Here is a 13290-nt window from a genome sequence, read left to right as displayed (position 1 = left end):
CTTATGATGACCCATCCCTCGCACGCGCACACACACGCATCCAGAACATACACTGGTGGCCTGTCCTTTGGCTGTTGGTTAAGAAGAGGTCAAGGTTAATAATGTGGAAACAGTTTGGGGTTTGGTGGGAACTCTGGTTGAACTGAGTGTAGGTGGCAGGAGTGCAACCTGAGCTAATTAACAGGGGCTTCGTCCATTTGTCAACTTAAGTCTCAAATGCACAACTTTTATGCGTGCCATCTTCAGTCTCATTGGGGGCCAAAATCAGCTGCGTGTGTTTGCATACGGAAACTTGATAACTGTGAAACATTGAGTTTTTCTTGGGGAAAATGTGTTTTTAATATGATATGGTCTTGTGTGGCTCAGTTTAGTGGACCAAGCTGCTTGCACCACCAAGACTGGTGGGTTTGCAATCAAATAATTGGTTATTTTGCTTGTTTGTAAAAGTATAGTCTAAACAGTATTGTCTTATATTTTTTCTGGGCTTAGTCACCATAGTAGCTGTCCTTAAATAACACTGCCGCATGACAAAATCCAATGCTGACTTTTGCAGATATGCCCAAAGCATGGACTCACAGAAGACACTCAGTTCTGCTAAGGATAGGCTATAGCAGCAGACTGCACTGATGGACAAAACAATGGCGTTCTGTTCCACAAATGTTGTTTATTGTGAGCATCTTTAACTTCTCAATGTGGTTGTTGTTATTCCAGTGGAACTTTATCCCAGTCGTTATGTCATTCCAAATTGGATGAAGGTATTTGTGGAGATTAGTTGAGTTTTAGCCACAGTTAACAGTTCACATGCAAGGCCAATTTAGAGGTGCATGTTAATTAGATGCATTGTTCCACATTAAGAATGTAGAACAAAAATGTAGCCTATATACTAAACATCGATAACATATAGATTATTGAATACCATTTTATATTATAAAGCATTGAGACAGACTAAAGCGTTTCCTTAGAGACAGACACACGGTGACTGAAAAACAACTGGGATCAGCATCACTATCGGATGCGGGAACCCATGTCTCAACCCTGCTCTGGACAAGAAGAGAATAAGCATACAACGATGACATGAAGTTGCTAGATCTTGATTATGTCCAATTCAATATAGCCTAACAAAATTTATTGCGTTTTGTTAGTGCAGCGCGCGCTGGATCTGTTAGTAGGATCCCTGTTCAATGTAGTCTTTAGACCGATAGTCCAGTCAAGTCATCTTAAGAAACTTGTGAAAATGAACGATGCAGGATACATAAGCAATTAACGAATTCAGCTGCTCAAATATCAAAAGCTAACTTTTAAATGTACAGACTTGACAAGTATTATCTGCATATTTCTCAGTTGTAACCACTTAACTGCTTAAAGGTAGCTCTTTACTACTGTATTGAAATTTGTCCTCCTCGCAGTGGTACGCGAGCAGCGTTTATATAGTACCCTAAAAATAGATCTACCATGGTCCAATGGAAATGAAGAAACCTCCGGTCAACCTACCAACCACATCGCAGGAGATCGATCCCATGTCTTAAAGCATTGGTCTATAGTGGTATGGTAGGCGGGATAACCCATTGGATAACTCATTGGTCGGCATCACGAGAGCGTAACACTATCACGTGGGGAATGGTTGAATGTAATTTTGAAGTGTACAGTGCGCTGTCGGACTTCCAGCGGGTTCACTACTTGCTGTCAGTGCAAGAAAGCTTTTGCGCTCACGGGAAAAACACTTGCGTTATCTACTGGAAGGCGACTTTAAAAGTCAAGTTCTATAACTATAGATGCTAAGAATTGAAGACAGTATTTTGTTTTTCAAAGCAAGAAGAACAATTTACTAACTTGATTTCAGGCTGTATTTATAGCTGCATCTTTAGGAGTGAAATGGATGTAATTCCTATGTGCAGCATCTTTCAGGAGCTTCAGATTGTTCACGATACCGGATACTTTTCAGCTTTACCATCCCTTGAAGAGTATTGGCAGCAGGTAATACCAAGCAATTATACTACATTGTTTGTATCTTAGTGTGTTAGTGTGTTATTATAAACGAATGCGGACTTGCTGTAAATGTGGACGACTTGTATTTTCAGCTGCCAAATTATGAAAACGCAGGTCTTTGCTGGCGGACATGCAAGTCAAGCGATATCAATATAAACCCCCAAAGTAGTTTTTTCGATACTTTTTATGTATAGCCTAGACTGTTTCTATAACTTATTGTTATCTTATAGCCTACATAGTAGCATGGAAATCGTCATTAAAGCACGAACGAATTGTGAACGTGTAATTAATATGTATAAAGCCGCTATGTGATTACAGCATTGTTGCAGTTAATTTCTTTTCATGTGAAGAGGCACGACTGTTTAAGCGTGTTTCTGATTTGCGATTGACTGAATTTTAGTGTCTTAAGGTTCGTTTGTGCAATAGGCTACGTGTGTGTATGAGGCAGAAGGTGAATGAAAGAAAAGGCCTATATAGAGAAAGTCTTTTTACTCTATGACTCTATAACTATCATGACGGACATCATGATTTTAAAACAGATTGAGAAACAGAAATGGACTGCGCAGTTGCTTTCACTTGTGGAGTGATTGAAATGAATTGGCTTCATGTAGTTCTCCGCGGGCTTGGAGCCAAGTTCTCTCTCAGTGCCCTCGAAGGCATTTAAACCTCGCCAGAAATGCATCCCGAGCTCTAAAAAAGAAATATTTGCAACTAATGTAAATACTATTACAAATCTGTTGATAACTTGTTTGCAAGCCATAGCAACATATGCTAGGCTGCTTTTATAGATTAATCATTAGTAGGCCTATAGGCTATAGTCACAAAGTAAGAAACGTGTCAGTGCCATTAAAGTCTTGCACATTGAGATCTTCTCAACTCGATGTCTAGCGGTACGGAAGTATACTGTACTTCCCCTTAAAAAAATCTCCTCTCAACTCACTGCAGCTCCTGCAGTATTGATGTTGGGCTTTTTATGGACTTACTTGAACCAGACCCACCTCCTCTCATTCCCCCGTGTGCTATGTTATTTCCAGCTATTCCGCTGAATGCATTATTAAATCCACATTATGCTGAATAATTGATACATTTAAAAGATCTACAAGCACTTCCCTAACCCACAGGGGGACTCTCGAGCATATGTAAATTTGATGATCGCCGTGCATAGCTGGTATGTCTAGGAAAGAGCATAGTGTTCTTGACTTTTCCCTCAGGAAATGCGGTACTTGTTAGCTTCCCTGATAGGACTCAAAGCTCACCCCCCATGGATGTACAAGACTAACCACAGAATAGGACATTGTGTATGGGCACATGTGTTGCCAAAACACATGCTGGTGTAATTTCCCCCTGACTTTTGCTCAAAGAATACACACTTGAATTTTTAGAAGACAACAACCATGTTATTCTATGGAGCACCTTTTGTGGTGTCCAAACCAAGTTCCTCGGGATGAAGCCTCCCTGTTTGACACCTTCTCCTCTCTTCCCCTCCAGACATGCTTGGAGTTGGAGCGGTATCTCCAGAGTGAACCCTATGTCTCGGCAACAGACCTCAAGTTTGATAACCAGGAGGACCTGTGGAGCAAGCTGATCCTAGCCTGCGGTGATAAGGCCCAGGCAGACCCAAAGATCCCTCACGTCAAAGAGGAGGACAATCAGGACAGCCCTCACCTCGAGGCCAGCAGCTTCCACTCTGACGCCAGCAGCGAAGCATCGGACTGCTCCGAGGAGCTCTCGCCTACTCTCGACTTCTCCTCCAACCCTCTGAGTGATATTCTGGGTGAAGGAGAAGATCTGAGCTCCACAGTTATAAGTACTCCGCCATCTTCTCCGGAGGCTGGCAAAGACAGCTCCATGGCCCAGGTGTGGAGTGGGATACAGACTGTGCTGCATTCGCCTGGCAAAATACGGACAGGGGGGATTGGGCGCACGCTGGAAAAGGGAAGCTTGGCCAATGGAGAGGCTTCTCCAGACGGGAGGAGGCGGGTGCACAGGTGTCACTTCAATGGCTGCCGGAAGGTGTACACGAAAAGTTCCCATCTCAAAGCACATCAGCGCACACATACAGGTAAAGTAGAACATAGAATCATGGAAAGTGCACTATAAAAGCACGTTGGATTATAATGTCACATTGTCACTTTCTTACTGTAAACAAAACTGAATAAATAAAACTGAATGGCCACTCTTATTCGGAATTTCACAAGAAAAACATTAATTACACCAAAGTTTTGAAATCAACCCTGAATACTGGGAATATTTAGCTTGACACAGTGCCTTAACTGTGACCTAATTCACACAGTAGTATGTGACTTAATGCTAGGGGGATAAGGGGGAGGGATAATCTTTTGTGGGTAGGGCCTTCACCGAGGATGTGAATGTTGAAAACAGATCCAGTTACACTATGGGAAAAAAGAGAATTCACTGATTCATTTAGTTTGGAAGAGGGGTGGGAATCTGACATTTACTGTTATTTGTGAAGGGGGTGGGGGGAACTGCTAGTTAGCGTGTGGGCGGTTTCCCTCCAAGCTGTTTACAGCTGTCCAGCCCATTAGCCATGATGCTGCATTCTTAGCATTCCTTGCCAACCATATTGTAGCACCAATGGAATTTGAACCATCACAAAATGGTCTCTATTCATTCGGCAGCCTATAAGCAGTGTCTCATGTCTTTAAGCTATTAACCACAACCCCTTTGAGATATATATTTTTTTATTTTGAAGTTGCAGCAGTCGCTTCTGTCTGCTAGTACTCTATGCTGCACCCAACAGTGCAGAAAGGATAGAATATCTGGTCCCATGCCCAAAAAAAACAGCCACATTTGACAATATCTCTTTCGATGTTTATTTTCAGGTGAGAAGCCTTACAGGTGTTCATGGGTAGGCTGTGAGTGGCGTTTTGCACGGAGCGATGAGCTAACCAGACATTTCAGGAAGCACACAGGGGCAAAGCCATTCAAATGCAGTCACTGCGACAGGTAAGACGCGACACAAAATCGATTTGTTTAGCGACTCTGTTGTGAAGTCATCATAAATATGTTTGAAGACTTTGGTATTTGGTTGACTCCTGACCTCTAGACTACTGTAACCACAGAGTCCTTTCTCTTCCCTCAGGTGTTTCTCTCGTTCGGACCACTTGGCGCTTCACATGAAGAGACACATCTAAAATGGCCACCACTCAACAGACAGATGATCCTGACCTGTGGGTGATCGAGGCTGAAGACGCCCAGAGAGAAAGAGAGAGAAGAGCAGCACGCTTCTGCCAGAGGCAGGCCGATATCTGTACCACACTTAGTGCCTCAGAGACCTCACAGAGGAGAGTGCTTTGAAAGATCAACACATACTGGAAAAATCACAGACGGAGGAGAGAATGATAACATCATCAGTTTTGAAGGGACGAGAAGAGATGCTCTTTGAGGAGTACCATTGGATGCACGAGGGGCGTGTTACACCAATGACAGTGCGTTTCTTTGTGTGTGAGGACTTTGAATGCCTGGGATTGGGTGTGTCCGTATGGAATGGATGGGCTTGTGCTTGTGGGCTGAATGACGTTGACAGGGTGATATATTCATCATGGTTTTTATTGTGTCAGTGTGGGATGACTGCAAGCAAAGGTGTTGCTAATGCTGTTGTGTGGACCAGTGAGTCTCGAGGTGGAGGATTAGGGGGTTCAGCAGTGTTTTGAGGCTGTTTGTTTAAGAGGTAGTGCCCCCTATCGACAGGAGGAGGAAACGCAACACTCTTAAAAGGAGGTTGTGGTGTTCGATGCAGCTATTAAATGTGCAATGTATTATGTAGCCTGTCTCAAAAGTACATGCTATGAAGCTCATTTGTTGTCCATTGTGTAAGCTCTGTATCTTAAGGTTGTACACAACAATATCTCAATTATAACAGAAGTTGCATGGGATTCTAGGGCTTTGGTCACCTGTTTGCTTATAGGATGCCGATTCCCTTATAAAGAGCAGCTACATCCATTTTACTCCATATAACAGTATTGTACAGAACATGAGGCAGATATGTTTTTGTTTGATTTCCTTATATATGTTGGAGACACCACTTTCACTGTCCTGATCATGGAATAGCTGTTCTCTATTCCATTTGAACTCATTTGTGACACCCTATTTGTAGGACAAGCCTATAAATGGTTTTCACATGCTCAACTAACTACAACAAATGTTCAACCCACTATCAAGTAACCTTGACCTTTACCCTAACCTTAACCAGTTGCATATAGAAAAAGTGGCAGTTGGAAATTGTTGACAGATAAAGTAGCTTCAGATTATCCACATGGCTATCCAAATAAAATGTGGCCCCTTTTTGCTTTTTAAAATTTCTTGTCCTCCTCTTTTATATCTGTAAATGCACTGTTGACCTAAACGATGCCTTATGTTCGTGGCCTTGACCAGTTAAATACATCACTCACAGCGGGTTGAACATGCAGTAGTGTGGGATTGAATAGCTTTATTGAGGCTCTAATTCATAATGGTCGCACCTTTGCCCTTGTCTAGCAAACGATCTTAAGATTCTTGAATAAAAATCAGCTCTATATTTACTGCCATTTTACATTTTTGTGCATCATTTATCAAAATAACGTACTGCTCAATGACAAGATAAATCGTGTTTGGGGTGAAAAAATGACCTTGGTCTAAGACACAATATTGTGGAGCACTTGAAAACAAATCAATTTGATTGGTTCACTACTATGTAGTATAACGTGGTATGCCACGGCTCTTCCAATGGAATAGGCGATAAATTCCTTCGAAAGGTACAGTGGTGTGATGAGTTGAGTTCTCGTTATATATGGTATGATGCTCGACCACCAAGGTCGTGACAAATTAAGATTTATTGCAAATAACACTTCCTAGTCAGGCATGGCACGTTAATGTCCCTGGGACTGGCAAAGGCTTAGCCTCTGTGATTGATCCCAACTGTGGTTGTGGATGCTTCTACTTATCATGGTCTCCCTGGTTACCCAATGGTTGTAGTCCACCAGCTGAGGAAGCCCCTTCTTAAATTGTAAATATTGAAATCATGCAATGATATACAGCATGTTCAAATAATGATTTTGTACAGAAGCTTATATTTTGATGGGTGAGGGACCAAGGGCAATGTGAATTCATGAGATAATGCAACGTGACCATGCGTTTAACTAAACTGAGTATCAATGGATGAAGAAAAACTAAATAGAATACACGTGTGTGTGTGTGTATGTAGTGACACATCTATTACAGTATGTTGGAATGGCTTTTATACGATGACATGTAAGGTAAACAATGCTGCACAAAGTTTAAAAAAAATGTATAGAAATATAATATTTCAAAGGAATACCCACTAAGCAGCTTTCTGCATTCAGCAACAACAAAACCACTGTTTTGAGACCAATAAAGCTCTAATATATTTACATATTAGACAAAATCACTATGTGGTGTTAGTTACCTGCATTTAAGGTCAGTTTCTAACCCCCTCTTTCTTATCAAACAAACGTACGCAACAAGACCCTATCTTTAAGTAAAGAATCTCTTTATCGAAATAAAGAAATTATGATTTTATATTTTTGTTTGTTTTATGGCATAACAACGTTTATTTTAAATTGTTTTGTAAAATAGTTTCTGTATGAATGTATTTTTTATTGAAAAAACGATAAAAAAAGAATGATCCAAATCGTTTGCCTTTTTACTGTATTGACTCTTACACCCTCATTCTGTAAACCAACCCAAAACAGTGAGCCCTTGATATGAAAGCAGATCACACATGCTGCAACGTCTTACAGTCGGGATGAATAACAGATTCGTACATTTGCTTTCTGTCGTACGACAGCCAAAGAATAGATACTTTTTAATTTACAGTAATACAATACCCATCTAACCCTGTAGAACCATTTGTAGAAGGGCCAAACCAGTACGGCACAAGCCAGCTTTACCAGTAACACAAAATCCTCCCACAAGTCTAACCACAAGAGAAGAACCCCCATCCCCCTTACATTCGCTAATACACATACACACAAACAAAAACACACACACATAAACACACTGCATATGACCTAAGGTGCTTGTTAAGACAGAACGCAAGTGCAAGGTCAGTGACCCAGTATGGAGATAGTAGACCGTCAAACCCAGTGCTATACTAGGCACCTTTAGAGAAGTGCACATACCCACAAGAGGAACAACACAGAGATCTGATGAATCCCAGGAGATTCGAAACATGATTTTATAACGCTTGTCTGTGTTACAAAGACTATACAGAGATGAACAGTAGAATGTGTGGGGTGTGCTACAGTTTGTTACAGGTTGGTTCAACCTATTCTAATTCCAAATCAATTCAGACATACAGAAATGAGTGTTCCTCAACCTTGATTCAAACAGATTTCCCTCAGAAAATAACCCAAATTCATTTAGTAAATCCCAGTACCTCCCAATGCCCCAGAACAGAGAAGGTTATTTACTGTGCAGACAGAACATGGTGTAGCTCCAGAGGGGGAACAGAGTTTCGGGGAGGCTGAGGCTGGTTTGAGACCCTGGGATCGGAGACTGATGGATGGGCATTCCTTGGCTTCGTCTGCCCCCTCTCTGGTCAACCCCCCTCCTGTCTGTGATGTACAGGCTCATTACCAAGGGCCCTGATAAAAGGCAGCCATTATCCATTCACACTGCACTTTGAACTCCCTGAAGAATCTTCTGCTCGTCCCCCTGGCTCAGGGTTACGTAACAGCCCGAGGCATCGGCGAGAGAGGAAAGGGGTTTTGTCTCTCATCGTCAGTGCCATGCAGCTTGTTTGATGTTGGCCAGTGAATTGTTCTCCATGCTACTGCAGGGTTCCAGTATATATTGCAAAGTTACAGCACAAGTTGGGCATGTAGCAGGCATTCTTGTCTAGGGCTTCCAGGGAGATTTGATCTCCTTGGAACCGAGATAAACCGACATTATAAGAGAGTAAGTGCACAGTAACTAGTTTATTTATTATACTTTTAACAAGTTTATTTGTACTTAAATATTCAAAGGAATCTCTATTTACAGCTAACCCACCCTATGAATGATGTGAAAGGCAGTTCTAATGGGTTAGGGTTGCACTGCAGCACAGGACAATCAAATCAAATTTATTTGTATAGCCCTTTTTACACGCAAGCATGTCACAGAGGGCTTCACATATGCCCATAGAACTGCCCCTCAACAATATAATGGTTGCCTTTCACCATTACAGATGATTAACAACTATATGTGAAATTATATATGCTTGTTAATGTCAAGAAGCACCCAGGATTTCCATAACAGAGAAATGTTTGACATGGAAATTACCAATCAAACATATAAAATGTAAAATGTCCATTAAGAGCAAAATACACTGGAACAACTTTTGGACTACTGGATAATTGAAAAGACAATTCTCTCAGCTTTCATCAAGGTCAGGAAACTGAAAAGGAACTTTTTATAAAAATACAAAAACATACGCACCTTGTGCTTCCCCTTACGTTAACAAACTCCATCTAAATGGACCTGTCACCATGACAACTACTTTCTCTTTACTCATTGTGCCCGTGGGAGGTTTTGCCCAGCCTTTTCTAATTTCACACTGTGTGAATATCTCCATTCAGTAATTACTACCCCATCCATTCTCATTCCCTGGGTCCAGACAATGTCCCCCTAAATATACACGCTTCTGTAAACACACAAACACAAGAATGTGTATGTGCACAGCATAACCCACAAACACACAGTCACATGCACACATGCACACACTCACTTTCAAAATCCAATTAATTCCAAGTAAGAGTTCAGTTTTTCATTCTTATTTTTCAGCTACCTGGTCACATGACAGACAGGGGACAGAAGACCCAGAGACTTTGTCTCAGTAAAGATCAGCACGTCCCTGTCACAGCCGACAGAAAACAACTTGTCACATCAAACCAAAAATGCCATTTATTAGTTCAGTAGACTGCGCTTTTCCCAACTTCAGAGGGTGTCACCCCACCATGCTTGAAGCAGTGCTTCGCCAAGCTCCGAGGTCAGTCCAAGATCACAGACAGGTTCTTCCTGAAAGCTTTAGTTCAAAGGTGACACTTCAAAGACAGACAACCTGTTATTTGCGGAGAGGTATGTTGCATACCTCATCAAGACAGGAGGGACCACGGTAATAATGACACAAGAGCAGGGACTCCTGGTAGCGGCCGGTTGACTGAGTCCAAACTGGAACCAGTCACTGAACACCATCACTGAACTGAAGGCAGAAACACTTTGTATAGTGTTCGACATGTACATTCATATTAACATTATAGGACATATTTCAAAACATTGTACTACTGATGTACTGAATGTGCTACTGCAAGTCTTAAGTCCATAAGAACAAGTATTCCCAAAGAAACAGAACGACTGTATTCCTCCATTTGGTCAGTAGAACAGATGAAGGAGCCTATCAACTCATCATGCATTCAATGTGTTTCCTTCCCCTCTCTCTCTCTCTCTCTCTCTCTCTCTCTCTCTCTCTCTCTCTCTCTCTCTCTCTCTCTCTCTCTCTCTCTCTCTCTCTCTCTCTCTCTCTCTCTCTCTCTCTCTCTCTCTCTCTCTCTCGCTCTCGCTCTCGCTCTCTCTCGCTCTCTCTCTCTCACTCGCTCTCTGTATATATATACTGTATCTCCAGAGAGGATGTGACCCTGATTAACAGGTTGTGATTTCCTATGGCTCCATAGCGCTCATATTTACAGCCTCATTTCAAATGTTTCTCATGGTTCCCATGGGCTCGTGTTGCAACAATCTGGTTTATCTGATGTAAACAAGAAGGCTGTCCTAGCTTCTGTTTACCGTAAACAGGGCTGTAGGCCTGAGCTTGAGCCTTTTCTTTAGCCTTTAGCATCGCAAGCTAACTAGGTCTGAACTCTGGTAATGTTGATAGCTACAGCAGTTTTCAGTACTTGCATGGTTAGGTTGACATGTGAAGTAGTTCAATTGCTCAATGTAATAGCCCAGTCATTAGGTAGCCATTCCAATTGGTGTAGATATGGAATCCATGGGGGTTATTCTTTTTCACTAATACTTTAAAACTGCTCATTAAAACAACACTTTTCCTGTGGAGAGTAGAAAAGGGTCAGCATTTCTAGCAATTTGTGGAAGTTGAGAACAAAAAAGTTGAGTGCAAGTTCCTAATGTTTGGCAATGAATGGGAACCAAAATGTAGAAATCTCCAAATATAAGTAATTGTGAATTTCCTTTGTTCTGCTGAGAAGCATTTAGGGAAGTCCACTTGAGCCATGATGAAAGATAAACATACAAGATATCTTCATTATATGAATCATGGTATACTCTGCGTGTTAAGATTATAATTTATATTGTGACATGATTTGTAAAAGAAAAAAACATCAGTACAGTACATGTGAGGAAATGTTTATTCACAGTACATCAACTAAAGTATACACTCCTTCTATTCTCCACCGCTCCCTTCATCCTCCTTTACCCCCTTCCATGCACAGACACTTTCAAAACAGGGTGTGTCTTCTTGTGCCGACAACCAGTCATTGTTTTGACATATGATTGATTAACACTTAATCAATTTGAATGAAACATATATGCTTGATGGAGAAACATATAACTCAGAACATAAATGCGGCAAAAAAAACATGTTTTATCCCTCCCCCACCACACACACACACCCATAGACACACACATACATAAACATTTGGCCATCCAAAGTCAAAGTCCTGTAAACAATGTGTCATTTGAGCTGTTAGATCTCTGAGTTATTCTCCTAAAACGGCCTCGGTTTGCAACTAGGGCGATACGCCAGTGGTTGATAAGCACCAAATTTTTTATTTTGCTTTTGAGGATAATTCCTTAAAATAGAATAATAAAACAACTGTCAACTAATTGGCAAGAGAAGTGAGCAGTGGAAAAAATACAAAGTGCCTTCACATGGGAAATGCAGAAAGCCTCATTGTCAGCACAGAGACAGAAGGGCTTTGAGGGCATCTCCTGCTGCTGAGCCCTCTGAGGACTCCCACTTTCATCCTTTTATTGTTCAATTTTTCATTTGCACTCGCCACATCGAAGGATGATGGTGGTTTGTGTTCGCCAGGGTGAGGGTCTGCTTTGTCGACCGATTGTGAAGGATGGTGGTCCAGGCTGATACCACTGGGATTACCCCCAAGCAGTGCAACAAACACCACATGCAGACACATGGCCACACACACACGCACACACACACATACACACAAACCTCTTCAGAAAAAGAAATTGTAAAGAAAATTGTGGAAAGCTTCGTGAAAACATTGCACACAATTCCTGTCTACGAAATGATGAACACAAATGGATCAAAAGAAAATAATGCGTAATTCAATTCCACCACTTATAAAGTACTAACATACCAAAGTACAGGCTAAACTTTGGCTAGGATCTAACTGTCAACTTCCTCTCTGTGGATGTCATAGAGACTTGCAAAGCTATTTGGGATTGAGTGCTGACAAGCATTCCCATGACTTCATTGGACTTTGAATGTACTGTAAAAATGGCCAGTGTGAAAGGGGGAGGGGTGGCTATGTGTAGTACTGTAATGTACATTACATGTACACTCATAAACGTGTACACATGCTTACGTGTGTGCACGGGCCTGCACACGTATGTGCCTGCGTGTGCATGTGTGCGAGTGTTCGTGTGGGAGAAGGAGAGACAGAAAGCACATCAGCCCTGTAATGAAAGATATAAGATGGGGAGATGTTTGCCAGCGTACGAGTTGGGTGGATGCTCCACTGAGTTTGTGAATGACACAAAAGCTGCATCTTCCCCCCGTCTGCCTGAACACGCTGCCTGCCCTCCTCACAATCCACCATCGCTACTGACTCAAAACAGAGCGTGCGTGCACAGGAGGCAATATGACTAAAACACACACAAAACACACACACACAAGCACGGTCTGATCTGCACCTTTTCAATATAGAATGCTTCACCGCACAAAGGTATGGTCAACCAGCCTGTCTCAGTACTCCCTTGAATTAAAATTTAAAAAAAGTTTCATGTTGTGGGTTGTTTTTTTTTGAATAGCCTCAAAAGACAGGAAATGAAAATGGCCAACACAACCCCTAACTCTACTTGATATACGAACAAGGTTTTTTTGTTGTTGTAGTAAACGGCTTTGACGCACAGCTATGTTGGTTTACTGCACTTCAAACTACATGTACTCAGTGGGAAGGCAGGATACTTAAACAGTCTCGTTCACTCTCCTCAGAGCGATGGTGGATGTTGTACTGCTGATGACTGCTAATGAGTCACAGGAAACCTGGCTTGAGAATGAATTCACACACGTAAATGAGAAACTACTCAAGAGAGTGTTCCTGG

At 41.7% G+C, this 13290-nt stretch overlaps 1 protein-coding gene across 1 annotated transcript; it reads left to right on the top strand.

Moving 5' to 3' along the window:
- Positions 1-1628: 1628 nt before the first annotated feature.
- Positions 1629-6527, top strand: LOC134037025 (Krueppel-like factor 6). Its single transcript, XM_062482303.1, has 4 exons — positions 1629-1974; positions 3475-4048; positions 4830-4953; positions 5090-6527. The coding sequence occupies exons 1-4, from the start codon at positions 1873-1875 to the stop codon at positions 5139-5141; spliced, it is 852 nt and encodes a 283-aa protein (XP_062338287.1). The 5' UTR covers positions 1629-1872; the 3' UTR covers positions 5142-6527.
- Positions 6528-13290: the final 6763 nt, after the last annotated feature.

Source organism: Osmerus eperlanus, chromosome 16, assembly GCF_963692335.1.
Source record: "Osmerus eperlanus chromosome 16, fOsmEpe2.1, whole genome shotgun sequence".
In the NCBI taxonomy this organism is placed as follows: domain Eukaryota; kingdom Metazoa; phylum Chordata; class Actinopteri; order Osmeriformes; family Osmeridae; genus Osmerus; species Osmerus eperlanus.
The sequence above is the reverse complement of the archived record's forward strand: the minus strand, read 5'-3'. Positions and strand labels throughout refer to the sequence as shown.

Excerpts from the sequence above, each read along its gene's own strand:
- LOC134037025 (XM_062482303.1), top strand. The coding sequence starts at position 1,873 with ATGGATGTAATTCCTATGTGCAGCATCTTTCAGGAGCTTCAGATTGTT. Across the intron at positions 4,049-4,829 it reads ACATCAGCGCACACATACAG|GTGAGAAGCCTTACAGGTGT; the intron begins GTAAAGTAGAAC and ends GTTTATTTTCAG. Across the intron at positions 4,954-5,089 it reads AAATGCAGTCACTGCGACAG|GTGTTTCTCTCGTTCGGACC; the intron begins GTAAGACGCGAC and ends CTCTTCCCTCAG.